Raw genomic sequence first — 18,857 nt, 5'->3', positions numbered from 1 at the left:
GGGGATAGAAGAGCCAGCTGGAGACACCAGAGGTGCACTATGGCTGTCACATATAGCGCTGGGCACAATAAATCCAGCAGCCCGGGGACTGAAGGTGAGATGGCTCCTCTATATGCCTCATGCCAGGCTGCTGCACGACCAGCTTCCACTTGATGGTCTTGGGGAAGCTATTTTTCTGGTGTTTTGGATAAAATACCAAAACACTTGTCTTTAAGAAGCAGGGGTGGAGAGCTCAGGGGCTGCAGAGGAGGCTGGTGGGCTGACAGGGACATCGATTCCTTCTCCCAAGATGGCGGCACTGGGGGAAGATGGCTCCTGCCATCAGGCTGGGGTGTGGGTGCTGATTTTCAGGCAGACCAGTACAGAAGCAGTGAAGGGACTAATCTCGTAAGAGAAAGGCACCAAGAGTAGTTACCAGCTGTGATGGGCAGCCAAGCTCCAAACCCACAGATTCTGCAGCGCCCAGTTCAGCTCCAGAGCCCCTGGCAGTGCCCCTGAGGGGCTGGCTGTTGCGGTGGGTAGCTCAGGACCACTATGCCCACACCTGCCTGTGGCCTCCAGCTGCGGACCAGCTGGAGGCCACATATCAAGAACATATCAAGACATATCAAGAACAGCTGAACCCTGCTGAGGTGAATGGTCCCTGCCAATACCTGGGCCAGGAGCTTAACTCCACCTTTATTTTTCAGCTTGACCACTTGAGGAAACAGGCCAGCTCCTCCAACAGCTCTTGGAGCTGTGGGGTACCTCCAGCCAGATTTGGGTGAAGCATGGTAATCTCAAAGCTAATTACGATTCCATTTAATTAGCAGCCATGGATGCAGTTGGGTAGAGGGAAGTGTTCTGATAGAGGGAAATTGTGTTTTGCCAGAAGCTGCTGTTGCTGTTGCTGTTGCTGTTGCTGTTGCTGTTGCTGTTGCTGTTGCTGTTGCTGTTGCTGTTGCTGTTGCTGTTGCTGTTGCTGTTGCTGTTGCTGTTGCTGTTGCTGTTGCTGTTGCTGTTGCTGTTGCTGTTGCTGTTGCTGTTGCTGGTCCCCTTAGCAGTAGAAGCAGCATGAACCTAGCTTTAAGCCAGTGGCTGTAACTACCCATTGGAAAGACACTTGTTAGTTGCGCTGATTAAAAAGTAATTTACTGCAATTTATTTTCATTTGGTTCCCAAAAGGATGGGGGAAAGAAGTAAGTATTCTTATAAAGAGGTGTCATAATGCAAGTCCATGGTGAAGCAAATCAGGGATGTACAGGCAATATTTGCCTTTATATTTTCTGGCTTCTTAGTGTTTGGGCTTAAACCTTACTGTATTGTTCTTCTAATCTTTATGCAAATTATTTATTTAAATTTGTTTGTATACAAACCTTGCAGTAGGTTTCTTCAAGTCTGTAATGCTCTTCCAGCCTCTAGTTAAATCATTTGTTCTCACTTTCAGTCACTTGAAAGAAATGACCCTTTTTATATTAACAATGAGGCTATTTACATAATGCTTTCATTGCAAAGCATTTACGTCGGAAAGCAAGTGCTATGCCCATCAGCGCAGCTCAGATTTCTACTACTTACTAATACAGCTAAAATACAGAACTGGACTTGTAAACCTACTATGTTCCTGTATAAAGTCATGGAATGGTTTAGGCGCACAGACAGGAGCTATTTAATTAAAACTACTGCAGGAAGCTAAACAGAACTAAACTATTAAAGGGATTTGACCACAAGTATTAATACTTGTGTCAGTTAAGTTTCTGTGTTACCGGGAGAATAGCACCATTTTTTTGTATTCCCTTGAATTTTATTTTAGTATGGGCAAAAAGAAGATCTTACTGACTTGCCTATTCTCCATATACTAATTGTTGTGTTTGAACCTGTTGCACAAATACCAGTTTCTGTAGTATAACAGGAACACAGCCCACAGCATGATGACTGCAGACTGAATTTGAGCTTTTGTGAATAACAGCCTTGCATTGCTACAACATATTCTGATGCCTTTCTGGGAAATATTTCTGGGAAGCCTCTTTGTAAATATTCTTTATAAATGTTAACCAGACCGGTATTTGTGGAGTGTATACCCTTATATTGTCTGGTCTAGTGATAATACAGATTTTTTTTTTTGATTCTACAGATTTTCTGTTGTGGAGAAAGACTCAAAAGACTATGGGGTTTTGAGGTTTTTTTAGTTTGCTGAGAAGTTGAAGAGTGAAGTAGAGAAGACAATGGCTTTTTGTACTAAAACTCTTGAAAAGCTTTAATCACAATTCTGGTTCACTTCAAGACACCAAATCTTAGCTTAGCTTTTTATATAAGAGTGCCAGTGCACAGGATTTCTAGCTCTGGCATCTCCTGGTGTGGAGTATTTGCTCTAGCTAGCAGGTGAGGAGATACTGAGTGAAAATGAACAATGAGCCTGAATGAGATTGAAATCTTGGGACATTCCTGTTACTAAAACCTTTTAACTATCTTACCTCTCCACAAAAAAAGGGACTAACACCTAGGTGAAACTATCTGTAGGCATCTGCATTTTCTCACAAGGAAATTTTTCAGCCTGAAACACTCTGAGAGGTAAATTGGGTTTGATTTTTTTTTTTTTATTTTTGTTTTAATTTTTTTTTCATCTCTATTGCTAAAGAGTCCCAGGAAGGGATATAGAAGGAGAAGGCAGCCATTTATTAGAAAGCTGACTCATAAAAAGTTACCTACAAACTAACTAGCAATTTCTATAATTAAGATTGCATTAGCAGAATAAACCCAGTTCAACTTGTCTCTTCATAAGAATGAGGAATTCCAGAGAGAGACATATTGCAAAGTGAGTCAGTACTGGAGTTGATAACTTGCACAATAAATCAAGTAAAACTGGAGATTCTGGAAACTCTTATGCCTCATCTAGTTAAACTTCAATGCACGTAATAAAATAACATTGAAAATTTCTTACAGAAATTTCCTATTGTAGTATATTCTAGTAAAATATTAAAACTAAAAAGTAACCATATAGCTTTTGTTTTTTCTCTGTAAATGCAGGACCTTCATAATATAACTTTTCAAGCATTTATGGGTTACACAGTATTCAAATAGTTAAAGCTGAGGCCTGAAGGCATTGCTATGATAATCCTACATGAATGTCTTCTTTCTTGTGAGTGTTCTGCATGAAGGCCCAAATTCCCGGATGAAAAAATACAAGGTAAGTGTTCTAATATTCCTGGGCCAGGATCTATAGTCTTTATTGGAATGATAGCATACATTATAGTGAAAAACTTTGTTACAACATGCGTTAAATAGGATCTGTAACTGAGATCTCACACCAAAAATCATATATGATATATAATATGGTTCTCATCTGTCGGTGATATTAATCCAAGCAAACATAATGTAAATGTTCTATAATGCCTCATTTCCTTTTAGGCATACTGCAGTATACAAGGCATAGCAGCTGGCTGGATAAAAAGAACATTGCTGCTTAAGTAAGATTTAATTTGGCTTACATCCCTGGACTTAAGTGCTACATTTGCAGCTTCCCTTGTAGACTTGATCCTGACTTCACATGAATTACAAATACACATAACCTCATCTATACCCCTGTCATGCTTTCACCCCAGCCAGCAGCTAAGTGCTGGGCAGCCACTGGCTTGATTCTCCACAGTGGGATGGGGAAGAGAATTGGGGAAAAAAGGTATATAATGTGAGTATTTGCAACTTCCTGTCTGGCTTCCTCTCTGCCCATTCTTTATAGTAATATGCTTGATTTAAATTCATTCCTTCCAGTCTTTATAATATTTCATTTAATTTTACCTTTTCTCTATTCTCTCTCTCCCTCCCCCCCCCTTTTCTTTCTACTGTCTTTTCTTTGGTTTTGTTTCTCTTCTTTCCTCCATTACAGTTCTGCCTCTCCTTCAAAATGGCTTATCTCCCTTTCACGCTGCTTCACACACTGTTGCTGTTCAGAACAGCAACAGAACAGGACCTTGTGACAGAGCTCCTTTGTTTTGTTGGGTTTTGGTTTCGATATTTTTTTGTCAGAGAGATGCAAAAGACAACTCCTTAGTTTTTCAGAGCAAACTCATATATTCAGACTTTGTTATAAACAGTTCAAACTAAATTCAAGGTCAGAAAGACTGCAGCTAACAGAGCTAATTTCCCACATCATTTAACCTTTTTAATACATATTTTTCCACATTTGCCTATACAGAAATGAATACACTCTTGCTGATGCTAATGTTACTTGGATTTTATTTATAAAACCATTTTATTTGTATGAACTTTTATTACAGGAAAATGAATTTTTATTACAGGAAAAGGGGGCTTATATTCATTTATGATTATTATTTCAATAATAATTTAATAACTGTTAATTATTGGAATAATTTATTGTGGGGAAAAGCAAAAAAGCCATGGTAAATGGATTGAACAGGTAGTATGCTTCCTTTTAGGGTTAAATACAATAATTTATAATCTGGCATTTTGTCCTGTGTTCTGTGTAGAGTAAAATCTGTTACTGAAACCTTTTAAATCTTGCTACTAAATATTATTTATTAAATAATATTTATTAATTATTAACTATTATACTATTAAATCTTATACTACTGTGCAAAAGAGACCTCAAAAAACTTCCTGAGAAGCTGTAGCTTATCATCCCTTCCCTGTGTCACTGACAGCAGCAAGAAATTGTACACACAGAAGAATACTGACTGCAATTCTGATGGTGTGGGAGGTGGCCACAAGGTAATGCAGAACTTGCCTGTAGTTAAAGCTCCTGTAAGTAGGGAGAGGCCTTGTTGGTATCTGTCACTGAAGATGTGCTTGTCATTTGGCCGTTTTAAAACTAATCTCTCTCTAGAGTACACCTGCAGTTACATACCAAATCATTTTACAGATCATGTCACTCTACAGGGCTTATACACAAACAGTACTGGAAGTCAAAGGTTGCCCTTGAAAATTAATCTCCACATTAATCATAGGTAAACTCTAAGTGAACTGACACTAGCCTTTGAAAACATACTTTAAATTTCTGATAGTATCTTTGTTCTTCAAGACATTTTATAAATTATTCTGTTTACAAAGATGACAAATTAGTAAGATCCAGTCAGCTCCAAGGTAGAAAAAAGTAATCACCTATCAAGGAGTAACTAGAAATTCCATTGTTCATGTAAAAGGAATTTCATCTCAATCAACAGTGGCAAATCAGCTTCCTGCTATGAAAAAAATGAAGACATGAGTTAGTATCTTTAAGATACCTTTCAGCAAGCTCAATAAACTTTCATTACAAGTTTTACTTGCTTTCTTTCAAACCAGCAGGTTCTGGCATAATGTAAACTAGGATTTACTTTATATTTACTTTATCATAACTTATTAAAAAGCAAGATGTGAAAAGTAAATCAACATCACATCTCAGTGCATAAAAGCACAGACTAATAAATCAGATGCGTTGCTCCTTCCAGCCAAAACCCACCAGCTGCATTTCTTATCCTGATTACATCACTTTGAGTAGTATTTCCAAAGTCTGCAAGAAAGCCCAAAATAAACAACCAAATTAACTTATTGTTTAGTATACTTAAGAGAAATATCTGAATTTTCTATAATGTGAAAGAGAAATCTCAGGTTGAATAAGTGGTAAGATTCTGTAATGATTATATTTTTCAGTGTAGCAACAATACTTGCCTTTCTTTATTCCTTCTTGAAAGAAACTCCTTCCTATTTCAAAGCTTACAGGTTTCAACACACTGCAGCATCCTCTTCTCCCTGCCACTTTTGCTACCAAACTTTATGCTGCTTTTCTTGTAATGGTTTTTGGTTGTCTCTGTCATATATATTTCAAACAATGACAAGGAAATATAATAGAAAATAATGTTGTTACCTCTTGTTGTATGTTTGGAAAAGCATGGCAAACCTCCTTTTTGATTGTATTTTATATGGTTACTTTTGTACCTTATTTGATTGGCAAGTGATGACAATCTTTGTCCTTAGTGACTTTCTTAACCCCTCAGAAAAGAATCCAGAGCTTATATAATTTATTATTGCTGGGGACACTGTTGGGGTTTTAAAATAATGGTTATTGTAGTCTAAGGATATGGAAGAAGCAAGACTTCCAGGAAAAGGTAATAACATTTAGCAGAGGAATTGATTCAGACTGAGAAATGGAAAAGCTTTCAAGGGCCTTTCCTCACAAATATTTCCTCTCATACTACTTCTAAAATCTGTGTGAAACAAGGAAGGGTATTAGGTACTGTAAATCTACAGGATGAGTCTGACCTTGAGTCTCAGGCTCAGCAAAATATTTAGCAAGTCTTTGTGACTCCTATCTACAGCTGAAAAAATATTATGAGTATTCAGTAAATTATTTAGTAATACATTCTAATGTTATTACAACACAGTGTCAAACGGCATTCCAAGCTGGATTTCACACATAGTTACTGGGGCTTAACTAGAAGAATATCATCTGCTGCTTCTAAAACATCTTTGACCTTCAGGTTTACCGCACCCTGAACGAAATACCTCGCTGACTGACTGGCAGGAGTGAAGGGTGCAAGGCAAAGAGCTAAAAGCATCGCAGAGCCTCGCTAGCTCAACCAGACTTCGGGTCTCAGGTGAGTTACGTTTTTTTTATCTCCTTTCCCATTCTCTCTAATCATATTCTTCATCTTCCTTATCACTATGAGTCTCCAAATCCTTATGAAGCGTTCTAAGGGACATGCAATATATTAATGTAAGAAAATATGACAAAATGAGAAGAGATGTCTAGGGAGTATTACACGGACAGTTCACAAGGACACAATGTTCATATGCAAATTGGAAGTTCGTGAAGTGAGTTCAGCCAGCACAACTATTCCTGCCAAAATTAATAGCGAATATGGAGTAAAAACAGCGGGGTTTTGTTTTCTCTGCAAAACTGGCCATCCTCACCAAAACTCTTCCTGAAACTATACCATTATATCGATAAAACACTAACATTTAATGAACAAAAGAGAGCAGTCAAATCTACCATTCAGGCATGCAAAACCTGTGAATCCTGATTGCATCCCAAAACAATTGAAGTAACTGACCAGAGAAAATAAGAAAATCTTTTAAGATCTATGTTTGGAAAGCTTAGAGATATGCAAAATCATATAAGGTTTTGGATTGGAAGGGATCTTAATATCATCTTGTTCCATCCCCTCTGCCATGGCAGTGACACCTTCCACTAGACCAGGTTACTCCAAGCCCTGTCCAACCTGGCCTTGAATGCTGCCAGGGATAGGTGCAGCCACAGCTTCTCTGGGCAACCTATTATGCCAATAAGAACTTCAAGTCCTCAAAAGTCTCTAAGATGGTACCATGAGTAGTTTTGAAAACCCCAGTTAAGAGAATGGCGCATTTTCAACACAGTTTTGCAATTGGAATTTGGGTGTAAGCAATTAGAAGAGATTAAAAACTAACAACCCTCCTCCCCCTCCCCCCCCTAAAAAAAAAACAACACCCAACCAACCCTCTCCCCCCCCCAAAAAAAAAAAAAAAAACACAACAAAAAAACAACAAAAATCAACCAAACCAAAAAGACAAGCAGTTTGAAGTAGAAGAGAGCTTTGGCTATTGGCTCTCAAAAGTGAATTGCAAGTAAAGGGCTGCTCTACTGTCACTGCGAGTCACACCGTTAGCCCCCGATTACGCCTCTATAAATCCAGGCAACCAAGCCCAGCGTGCTGTAGAGCCACAGAAGGTAGCTGCAGTCTCTTTTTGCTGCTTATTTATCTTTTCATGTGAGCTTTGTTCTGCTTTCTCCTTACCCTAATAATAATTTGTCATCTTGAATGCTGTCAGCTGTAAGTTTTCACAGCACTAACACCACTGATCTTCAAGTTTATGGGTTCCCTTTCTCCTGGAGCTGAGAAGAGGTTCTTCTATTCCATACAGACTCCCAGCGGGCTCATTTGTATGAGCAGATCAACGGGCGGGAACCGTTCCCGGGCGGACTCCAGCTTCGGGGCAGCTGTTTCCCAGCCAGCGGTAAAAGCTGTGGGGAGGGGATGCTCCCGCAGCGCCGGCAGCATCAGGTCTGGGTTGCTGGTACGGACCATCGGTGCCGCCGTCTGCTTCCAGAGAGCGTCCGGAGTGGGACAGATGGGGGAAAGTGGTTTTACCTTTGCTTGGCGCTTCCTTCGTATTCAACTTTCTGGGGTGTCTCCTTGTATTAAACTGCCTGGGAAAACCGTTTTATTCAGTCAAAGCGCTACCTTGACGTTTCAGTCAGTGAAAAGAGCTGTTATTTCATGGGTAGATGCTTAAACAAAATTTTCTTGGCCAGGAAGAAACATATGCAATTAGAATTTGGTCTGAACCCCCCTGTGTTTGGAGTACAGACCCAGCTCCCATTCAGTGCCTCCAGGCATTCCTGGATTACAGTGGGGACAGAGCCTTGGGTACCATGGTCTTGTGTGAGGCATCCGTGCCCATAGCAGGGGGGTTGGAAGTAGATATCTTAAGGTCCTTTCCAACCCAAACCATTCTGTGATTCTACGATTTCCAGGCTGCCACAAGGAAAGGTTCTTTGAAAAGCTAGTGCACACACCTTTTGTTAGCCCAGTGTGCCTTAAAAGGAAACCAGTGTTGAACGCTGGTGCCCCAGACCTATTTTTCTAGGCATGATCACTGAAGAAGTGTTTATTGTACCTAATAAGGGAATATTCAAGACGTCACAGTTGCTCAGTATTCAAAGGCATGGAGAGATTCGAACTTGATTATTTGTAGCCATTTAGCCAGTACTAAATGATATTTGCTGCCACTTATTTGCACAGCTTCTGCTTCCAAAAAGCAAGTTCATAACTTTTCCATATATAATCTTGTTCTCTAGATTTTGAAGTATTTTGCTCTAGATAGGTTATTGTTCTGAATTTTGAAAGCGCTGACATTCTTCAGATGATGGTGGAGCATCTTTGTAGGATGCTATCGGTGAAGGAAGGGAGCATGGAGAAGATGAGGAAAGATTTTTCTATTTGAGAAGACATGCTGGGTGCATCTGCAGAAGAGATCTGTTGTTTTCCTCAAAAAAAAACCCACATGCTGATGAACCTCTGTCATAGGGTGATTGTTTTGTTTCTCTCCAGTCTCCAACCATAGGCCTCTTGCTTCCAAACTAGCTTCTAGCATGTGAACCTGACAGTCGGTAAGTGGCCTTATAAACTGTAGGGTCTGGCAGAATGCTTATTTGAGGGATTAGGGTCTGGAGCCTGCAATGTCCACAACCACAAACTAAGATATATTTCAAAGCCAAACAAAAAATACATCCTCATAAAAACTAATCCCAATAATTAATGTAATGAAACTTGGGGATTTCTAAGTAGCCAAACTTTGTAGCCAGGTTCTCTTGCCAAGATGCAGTCCTTCTTGTGCTTTAGACATAAGACAGTAGAGATGATACAGAAATAAAGTTTTACTTAAAATACTTGCAAATTAAAAACTCATGTGGTCAGGTGGAGCAGCCAGGTGGCTGCCACAGAGCCTGTCACCATCACGTGTTGCAGAAGTCTGTCTTCCACAAATGTGGTCGAATTAAAAATGAATTCAAGAAATGCATTCATTTGCTTAAAATTTTTAGTGAATATGACAAATTTTATCTTGAATAAAGACACAAGTATTTCTCAGCTACATGGATAACCTATCTTCATTAGCTTCAAAATGTCAATTGTCTGAGCTTAAATGGAGCTATTGTAGGTTTACACTCATACTTTTGTCAGCTTGGTTTCTGTTAGTGTTTCCCTTAACTGGGATATGACATACAAAGTCTCAATTTTAAAATACTTGATAAAAATAAGTAGAAAATGCCAACAGTAATATATCTGGGCTTAATTTTGGCCTTTTTTAAGGTAGAAGCATTAAGAATTAGGCTTGTTTTACTTAGGGCTCAGCAATGGATTCATCAGAATGATCAACAATTGAAAGTGAACAGAAATCCAGGTAACTTATGTTACAAAGGTTATACAAAAGTGACTCTTAACGAAAATCTGAAAATACAGTGGAAATATATCCCTGAAAATTGGATACGAGATGAACATCATGCTTGAAAACTTGAACTAATCCCAGAAATAAGTTTCTCAACTGAGTGCTTCATACTTGGTTAAGCACTTTGTAAACTGAAACAGTTTATGCTGAATGTAGCAGGAGGGCATGGGGATTCTCAGCAATGTGTCCTGTGTAGGCATTAGCTAGCAACCTTATCTACATGTCTATTAATTGCTTTGGCTAAGGCTGTTTCATGTAAAACATTATGGTTTCAGCGGATTGTGAAATAAAAGGTGTTATTTCCATATTACATCCATATTACCAGATTAACAGGAATCAGAAATCTGTAAAGGTAGTTCTGCAAGTCAAGGGTGTTACTAAATCCTTGACTGTGTACAGTGTCATCACTGTATGATTTGAATGCATTTTCACTTATTTGCAAAGTAACCATAAAAGCCAGATTTTCTCAACACAACAGTTGTTGTGCTAGCTTGTGTGGTGAATACTGACGTAGAACCAAATACACCTCGGAGAGTCATCTGTGGTCAGTAACACCTGAACAGTGGGCAGGATGAACCCTTGATCAGAACAAGCACAAATGTTCTTATGGTTGTGTCTCCTAAAGTAAAAACAAATGAGAATAAATATTACTGCTTCTCCCAGAAAACCAGGAATTTGTTTCTTTGAAATACTCTAAATGTCTCTTTGAAACAGTTGTGCTTACTTTCCATCAGACATGTATTAGGTAAATGATTGGACAGTCCTGTTTTCAAAAATTCATTTGAAATGGTGTTTGGCAAGCCCAGTGGACTGACAATTAGTAATTGTCAAGTTACAGTTTTACATCTGCTGCTTAGAAAGTTTTGAGCTGAGAATTTCCATGGTTTTAAGTGGAATAAAAATTGTGCATTGTAGCCTTCTCTTTTTTAAAGCTGTAAATGTGTTGTGTATGTAAAGATTGAGAGTCACACACGTTGCTCTGTGGGCACTTCCACACTACTAAAACTGTTCCAGAAGCAGTTGCAAGTTTTCTCTGCCTGTGCTTCAAGCCACTTGGACCAAGCTCTTCATGAAACCTCAACAGAGGTTAACATTTGAATCTCTCAGGAATTACTTGTGTCATACCCACAACTCTCCTCTAGTTTCCTCTAAAATGAAGGGCTTTCTGTTCTCATCAGCTGAACGGCAGTTAGGCAGTTGGAGGTTGAACTCCTCAGGGCTCTGTCAGCACAAGGCTGCTTACAAGCTTCGATGCAGCTTCCTAAGCCATCAGAAGTGTTGTGTCACAGTTACAGAACTCATGTCATGATAACTTGCGTATTTTACACCTTTACCATGAGTATTTGTTTGCATTTGTCAGCATGTTGAGATCATACAGGGAGAAAAGGATGCAATAGTAATGTACCAGCAAGGACACGACATACATATACACAAGGGCTGACTTGTTTGCAGTGGGTTTCTATGGAAATAGTTTAAACATTGTTTAAATCCAAATAGTATGCTGCCAATTCTCTCAGCAAGCAGATAATGGATAGTCTCAATGCAGCAGAATTAAACCCAGTTAGTATGTAAGTATGTATCTGGATACAATTTCTAGTATGCAAGTTTTACCTAATTTGAACTACTCCAATCATTGAGCACATTAACTCTTAGGGTTTTTTTGATGAGGTGGTGTTACTTCACCTACCACTGAATTGTCTCAGCCCTAAAATGATAAAATTACCAACCCAGTTGCCAGCACTGGCAATCATCTTGGATTTTCTAAGCTGCCTCTTACCTCAGTGTCTGCAAGAGAGCACCTTCAGGGCCATATTGTTTTGACACTGACACATTTGTATCTGGCAGTCCTGGAGGGTTGATTCAGTCAGGTATCTCTGCTTATGTTCCCCATGGATTTGATCTGTTATGCCTGCTGAGGTCACATCACAACACCAAAATGAGGACGTACAGGGAGTGGAAGTGGTGGGTCTGTCACATGACCTTGCTATCTGAATCATGGTATGTCAACTCTTTACTCCCAGGTCACAGAAACAGCTTCTGCTTGTTCTCTAGTATGTATGTGTACAGAATGAAGAGCTTAGAAGTAAGGTGCATGCTTCTTTCTGGACTAATTACTGAGATGGGTCAAGTTTTTGTGGTGTGTGGGGTTTTGTCCCTTAAGTAGATAAAGACCTGAAGACATTATGCCAAGAAAAGTGATCTGACATAGCGCATGAATGCTGTATTCCTCTCTCCTAAACCCATACTTGGCTTTTTATATGCGGTACAATTCCTAAGGATCTCAAGTATCAGTTCTCAAGGCTTGATCTGTTGGGTTTTTTTTAAAGGTAAAAAACAAAAGCAAGACCAGCCTGAATATAGACTACACTCATCCTTTCCCTTTGAGAGACTGTATTTATGCATACATTACTTCTGAAAGTTAAGTCTTTTAGTGGCAGCACTAAAAGACTCTCACCTCTACAATTTGCTTCTCTAGTCAACATGAATGTGTTTTTTTGAGAATTGATAGTCATGGTATTTTGGATGCTGATGGATCAGCTTAGAACACAAACTGTTGCTTCAAGTTGCAGCAAAATAAATCAGATGAGCTATTTATGACACTGATTACTGCAGTTATTTATGCCTATGTAACTCCTTATCCTGTGCCTGCAGTCAGATCCAGGGTAGGAAATCACATTCCCTTCTTTGGTGAGGGAAGCTTATGCATAGCATTGGCAGTTCTGCTGTCCCTGCAGTCACTGCTGCACTGCAACTTGTACAATAGCTTCCCCTGACTCAAGTGCCACTTACTTGTATGCTGAAAAGTAGATGATGCATAAGTAAAGGGGTTATTTTAATTCCTAACATGCACCATAAGAAGGTAGAAGTGCCTGGTTTTGGTTTCCTCCCCCATCAAAGAATCTTAGGGATGGGACTGCTTTGTAGCTACCTTAGGGTTTGAAATACAGTCAAAAGGGACACCTTGAAACTTGGCTGTTCCATTTACCTGTTAAATTAAAGAGTAACTTGTTCAAGGCCCCATTACTATTACCTGAGCACTGTGAAAGAGCTAACTTACAAAGTGGTATGTCAAACGATGTTTGCCAATTCTACCGGGGGTGGCTCTTTAAAAATAAGTATAAATGGAAGACATTTACTAAAAAAAACCCACTTGTTGACCATTTCTTGTCCTGTGTAATGATGGTGATAGGACATTTCTGATGATGGCATTCACTCCCTTAATAAAATACTTAAAGCTAAACAGACCACTGCTGTACGGTACCTAAAAGATGTACCTTTCACCATTCTTCAGACCATTCAATTCTTTGCTGTATTTTCCTATTTCAGCAAATAGTTAAATAAGCAAAAACCAACCCAAACTTCAGTATTTGAAATACAGCATCTGATGTAGCTCGAAGAGCTCTGAAATATCACTAGAGGCTGCTCTTCTGTTCATCCTTCCGACTACTATAAGTATTTCCACATCTGTCAGTGGAGCCTGAATTAAGGGACTGATGCTAATTCATGACTTAGAGAGTAAATTATTTTATTTAATAGACTATGGCAGTAACATTACTATTTGACATACATCTGTCTACAATATAAGTTGGCACACTTACATTGTTGAAACATTCCCAGAGGAACCTGTTATTACTGCTCACATCATTCCTTTCTATGCAGCAACCCCACCTGACCAGACACCAGTTGTGTGCAACAAGCACAGTATCAGGGGTACATTACAAAGTAGATGTCCGCTGTACTGCTTACACAAGGAAGCTAGTATATGAACATAAGATCTAATTATGAACAACCATAAACCAAATGAAGCTCTTCAGCATACACTGAGGTGAAACATAAGCCAGATGAAGTAATTCAGCCTCTCTCAGTGTTCCATAACCAACTTCATTAACTTGGCTCCCTGGATGAAGCATGGCCATCAAAATAAACTGGGCTTCACTGGGATAACTAGGTAATAACAGTCTTAACTGCAAACCAACAGACTTTTTTCTAAGGCTGTTTTATTTCTTCCACTTTTGGGTGGGGTGAAATATCTCACAGGTGAAATATCTCCAGGTTGCATAATGCTTATAGAGACGTATCGTGTGCTTTTGTAAAGTAACTAGTATTTTCATAAGGTTGCAGCGGAAGACTGAAGTCTTACTGGCCAGCACAGGAATCACCTGAGATAATGGGCAGATTCCAGTAACTTGTTTTAAGAAACAGAAAATAATCCTATCTGAAGGCAAATGGATGGAGCTGCAGTATAGAAAAGCCAGACTGCAAAAGGTCTGTGCGGTAGTGCGCGTCTAAGCAGTGCACTGGGGATACGGCTAAGCAGGTTACTGTTCATGAGAAAAGCCAGAGGCTTACCTGCACTTCAGGAACAACATCTGGCACTCTCTTGTTAACAGAACTGTATCAATGAATAAGTTACTTCAACATTCTAGAAAACTGCTTCATTTGAAAGGGAAACATTTGTCTAACAACCTCTAATGGCCATATGCAGATTCAGCTTTATAACAGGCACCTGTAAACACAGTTGCTGATGTTGTCACCTGGCCCCGCAATCATCCACACCTTATTCTGAACTGCGTTTGTGCGTCTCTGTTCTTTCCTGGTCATCAGTGTCTGAATACTCTGTAAGATCCAAAGTCAGGACTCGACTGAACATAATGTCATCACGCTAAAAGAAGGAAAGATTATACAATTGAAAACACTTCTGTCATTTGAAATAAGCATTTCATAAATTACTGTGAGATGCAATAACAAGCTTGAGTTACCAAAATGATCTTTTCGTCAAGCCAGCACCTGCACTTATTTCTGAACATAGGGTAGTTCAAATCCAGCAACACAATTACATACACGAATCACTGGAGTAACACTTAAAGTGTAAATCAGTACTTCAACAAACCCCAGTGTGTACTGTTTAACAGAAGTTGGTAATAATTAATTGTTACCTCTGGACACACTCCAATCAATGCGTCTGCTTTGGAATAAAACTCTTCCTTTAGAGAAATAACTATCATTTGTAACTGCTCATGTGCCTGCTCTCTAATGAAACTTGATACCTTTGGGAAGAAGCCAAATATTAGTTAGCTCTGGCAGACTTAAACCATGCTGTAATGAGGGAATGATGAGGGAAGAACTAAACTACATTAGCTCCAGAATTCAGTAACTCAGTTAGGAAGCAAGGATAAAATGAGAAATAAAATAGTCTTACGACAGACACTTTGCATGTTCCTAAGACAACCCCTCACACTTGCTTTGTGAAAATGCTCAAGAAAATAATCATTCACTCCAATGAGTAAAGGTACAGAAAAAGGCCAGTGTCAATGCAAAATATTGCACTTCACAGAACAACAAAGAAAGGTGGAAATTCCCGAACAGGAAAAAAAAGCGTGAAAACATTGTTACTGGCAGTATACTAAGGTCCTCAAAATGTATTAGTTCACTGCAGAAAGCATCATTTTTTTCAATTACCTGCAAAATAAAGGACAAACATGAACTGATAAATTGGTGACTGAGTAAGGCAGTGTCCCACAATATAAATTAAATGCTGAATGAAGGAAAACCTGTACATTTTTAATGCAACTTTTGCCTGCCCTGTTTTATTGATGTGATATAGAAGTCATCTTCTTAATGGAAGCACTGTCTTTAGGGAGTTACATGATTCACATTCATTTTACAGTGCAATTACAAGTAAATTATTGGAGATCTACTTCAACATAAATAGTAAGAATGGGCAGAAAAAGACCTGGGAAGTTGTGAATGCCCCATCCCTGGCAGTGTTCAGGACCAGGCTGGATGGGGTTTTGAGCCACCTGTGGCGGGGGGTTGGAACTGGATGATCTTCAAGGTCCTTTCCAACCCAAACCATTCTGTGATTCTGTGATTCAGAAAACCTGGATACCAGTGAGTACTAGCAACATATATACCATGCATCCTTTTTGCTCACTTGCAGTATTTAATTCCTCTGTCTGAAGGCTCTGGTACTTTCCACTAGCAACTGTATCTCAGAGATAAGGAATAAGATATGAAAGACTCTGGGTGCAGGGAAAAATTAATTATACCTGCAGATCATGGCAATTTTGCTTTTGCTCATTCCGCAATTTAAAACACTTTTCACACATGCTCAAATAATAACGTGACTCTCCTTATAAGAATCCCTAGATAAACATTGAAGCCAATTCAAGGAATTTTTTAGGAAACAGATGTTCTGTCAACATCTTCCTGCATTTCAAGGGCAGCTGCTCTCCAAGCACATTACACATTACCACCTGTATCGCACGCTGTTGATGGGAAAAGAGCAGCTCTGTTTGTCATTCTGCCCCAGTCCCTCTGCACTGCACCTGGCCAGGGCAGAGCAGGCAGGCAGAGGACTGCAGAAGGGCAGTAATCCAAGCACCACCCAGGGTGGTGCAGCTGATGTGCTGCAGCTTCATGGCAGACGAGCGGCTCTAGCCAGGATGATCACAGAACAGGCAAAAGCACAATTCAACTTGAAAGCAGGAAGCAGATTAGCTGGGCCCCAAGGACTCAATGAAAAGCGTAATACAGACAGTACTAAGGCAATTTCAGGGTTAACCTTGATATGTAATATAATCCAAGCTTAACTGCTTTTGGCCATGAAGTATTATTTATAGATGATAGTTTCCTAAATATACATTAGACCAGAACTTAAAATACTTAAAACTTCTGCATTGATGTTCTTTATTTTCTTGGATATACATCTTATAAACATACAACTTGCCAATGTACTGTTTCTATTCTATCATAATGCTTTGTTGCAGTGAATAGTTGTTAGCAAAAAGGGGAAGAGAAATTAAGAGGAGGACAGAAAGGTATTTTAATCAAGCAAGAATTCATGTGGCCAAACCAATGGGAATGATAGCCCCCCAGTGGTTTTAATGTGTAGTTGGCCAATTAGATAAGAGCAATACTCCAGCGATAGAATGACTCAATTCCAACAGGCACATGCACTCTTTAATACTTCTTAGAGGTAAGGGAACTCAAAGGCCTTAAAAATTCCAACTGAACCAAACCACCAGCACTTCACCAGTGACCTTCCTGTCAGACTGTACCACACATGGCACAGCATGGCATGCCTTCATGGATTTAAATAAACTCAGTATATTTTAAAACAGGTTAAGACAGCGTAACCAATCTCTTTATACCAACAACCTATAATGAAAAGTAGCCATCCTTATACAAAAAGATAGCACTATATTGTTGATAGAAAGATAAAGTGAAAGGGACCAACTTACTTTATCGATGTTTGTGTTATCCAGGGCAGCATCTATCTCATCTAAAATAAAGAAAGGTGCTGGCCGAAAACTGTAGAAAACAAGATAGTAGTTTGCATTTAGATGCAAAAACGTTAATGAACATTCTAAGTACTTTACAGATTTCTCTTACTTTATCATAACATTTTGGTAAGAAGTAATGACAAGTAAAGAATAAGGACTTTAATAATGTCTGACTACGCTGTTAGCAGATTCTTTTCCCAACAGGTTTGTAAGTATAACACTATCTTCCTGCCACTTACTTAGCCACATACCTGGGTAAGAGCCTAGTAATACTTTTACCTGTGTATAGCAAACACAAGGGCCAGGGCTGCCACAGATTTTTCACCTCCTGACAAACTGTCCATTGGCATAAAGCGTTTTCCTGGAGCCACACAGTTAAAGCCAATGCCTTCCAGGTAAGGCTCCTCAGGATTTTCAGGACTAAGGAATGCCTGGAAACACAGGTATTTCATTATTAACAGTGACAGCTATACAATTATCAAGATGGGTATTTTTTAGGTTTAAATACTGATTGAGGTAGTGTTGGAACTACCAGTACGACAGTAGGAAACCCCTGTTCATCTATACTGGAGAGCAGCATTATAAAATTCCCCAGTGAATATGCCTTTTTCAATGAACCATGAGCCAGGAGGCTGATTAACAAGACCACCTTTGGAGCAACTCCATGTATCTGTTATTTACAAACTCTCAACCACTAAATAAGCTCAATTTTACTACCTTTCATATAAATGCTTTAATTTTTAAATTACTAAAAATTTAGACTTCCAAAAGAGTTTTCTTTTTTGTTTGGATGTAAATCTACTTCCAAAATTACACTTTTTTTTTGTGAAAATTAGTTTTACAAAATCTTCCTTTGAGGTGGAGAAAGATTTTAATATAGGTAGGCTTTCTCTCCTCTTTGTATCCTTGTTCCCAGGTTCAAAAACTAAAAGCATTATCTTAAAGGAATGGCCATTTTTATGAAACCATTAAAAAGGATGATGGATAAGTCTGTTGTTACATGGTTTATGTTTCCCATTTAACAGAAGAAACGAGAATAATTCAGTCTCTTCCCTTCTGCACAAGCGGATACAGATAAAATTTCCGTAAGAGACACTCATTTCAAATGACTCTTCTCATATTTACAGTGGAAGAAAAACAAACAAAAAAAACCCACACCACTACACATACTTCAGTTTGAAACAATTTCTGTGGTAAAAAGTGGTGGAAGCAAGATACAGTGCTTGCAGGATCTTTGTTTTGTTTGATGTACACTTATATTCCCCTCTTTCTCTGCTGAGAGAATGCCTATCATTGAAATAACACTGCTTTTCAGACTGTAAGCATGTCAAATATTTTGCAACACATCTCCCAGTTCTGTGCCACTGCATCTATCTATGCAAGAGGAAGTTTTCAGATGTATGGACACTACTAGCAAAAAATCATTTTATAGCTTACTAGGGTACATATATTTTTGCTCATCAAGATATGAAAGGAAAGACATTTCTCCCTCCACAGAAGCGGAATGGAAGAGAACTGGTGTCGAACCCAGGAGTGAATCTGTCTATGTGCAATTTCTCAGGCTGTAGTTTCTTTTGAATTATGCCTAGCACACAATGTGCTGATGAAATAAATTCTACT

At 39.0% G+C, this 18,857-nt stretch overlaps 1 protein-coding gene and 1 long non-coding RNA gene across 4 annotated transcripts in view; one reads left to right on the top strand and one right to left on the bottom strand.

Annotated features, from left to right (window-relative positions):
* Positions 1–9,051: 9,051 nt before the first annotated feature.
* Positions 9,052–17,561, top strand: LOC133278862 (uncharacterized). Of its 2 annotated transcripts, none has more exons than XR_009746712.1 (4): positions 9,052–9,115; positions 11,620–11,819; positions 13,279–13,404; positions 17,442–17,561. It is a non-coding gene; the product is annotated as an uncharacterized LOC133278862 (long non-coding RNA). The 2 variants fall into 2 exon arrangements; XR_009746711.1 differs by having other exon boundaries at positions 11,620–12,039.
* SMC1B (structural maintenance of chromosomes 1B) overlaps positions 13,471–18,857 on the bottom strand; it is a 34,641-nt gene continuing 29,254 nt past the window's right edge. Inside the window, exons 22-26 of one of the 2 annotated variants that reach the window (XM_061472030.1) lie at positions 17,517–17,668; positions 17,196–17,265; positions 15,346–15,411; positions 14,889–14,999; positions 13,471–14,614 (exon numbers count right to left, since the gene is read on the bottom strand). In XM_061472030.1, coding sequence (XP_061328014.1) covers positions 14,510–14,614; positions 14,889–14,999; positions 15,346–15,411; positions 17,196–17,265; positions 17,517–17,668 — 504 coding nt within the window. In that variant the 3' untranslated portion in view covers positions 13,471–14,509. The remainder of the gene's footprint in view (positions 14,615–14,888; positions 15,000–15,345; positions 15,412–17,195; positions 17,266–17,516; positions 17,669–18,857) is intronic. The other variant, XM_061472031.1, reaches the window with a different exon arrangement.

The sequence above is a fragment of the Pezoporus flaviventris genome, unplaced genomic scaffold (genome assembly GCF_033815535.1).
Source record: "Pezoporus flaviventris isolate CSIRO_AGI_PZ_B2104156 unplaced genomic scaffold, CSIRO_AGI_Pfla_v1 ptg000070l, whole genome shotgun sequence".
Classification (NCBI taxonomy): domain Eukaryota; kingdom Metazoa; phylum Chordata; class Aves; order Psittaciformes; family Psittacidae; genus Pezoporus; species Pezoporus flaviventris.
The sequence above is the reverse complement of the archived record's forward strand: the minus strand, read 5'-3'. Positions and strand labels throughout refer to the sequence as shown.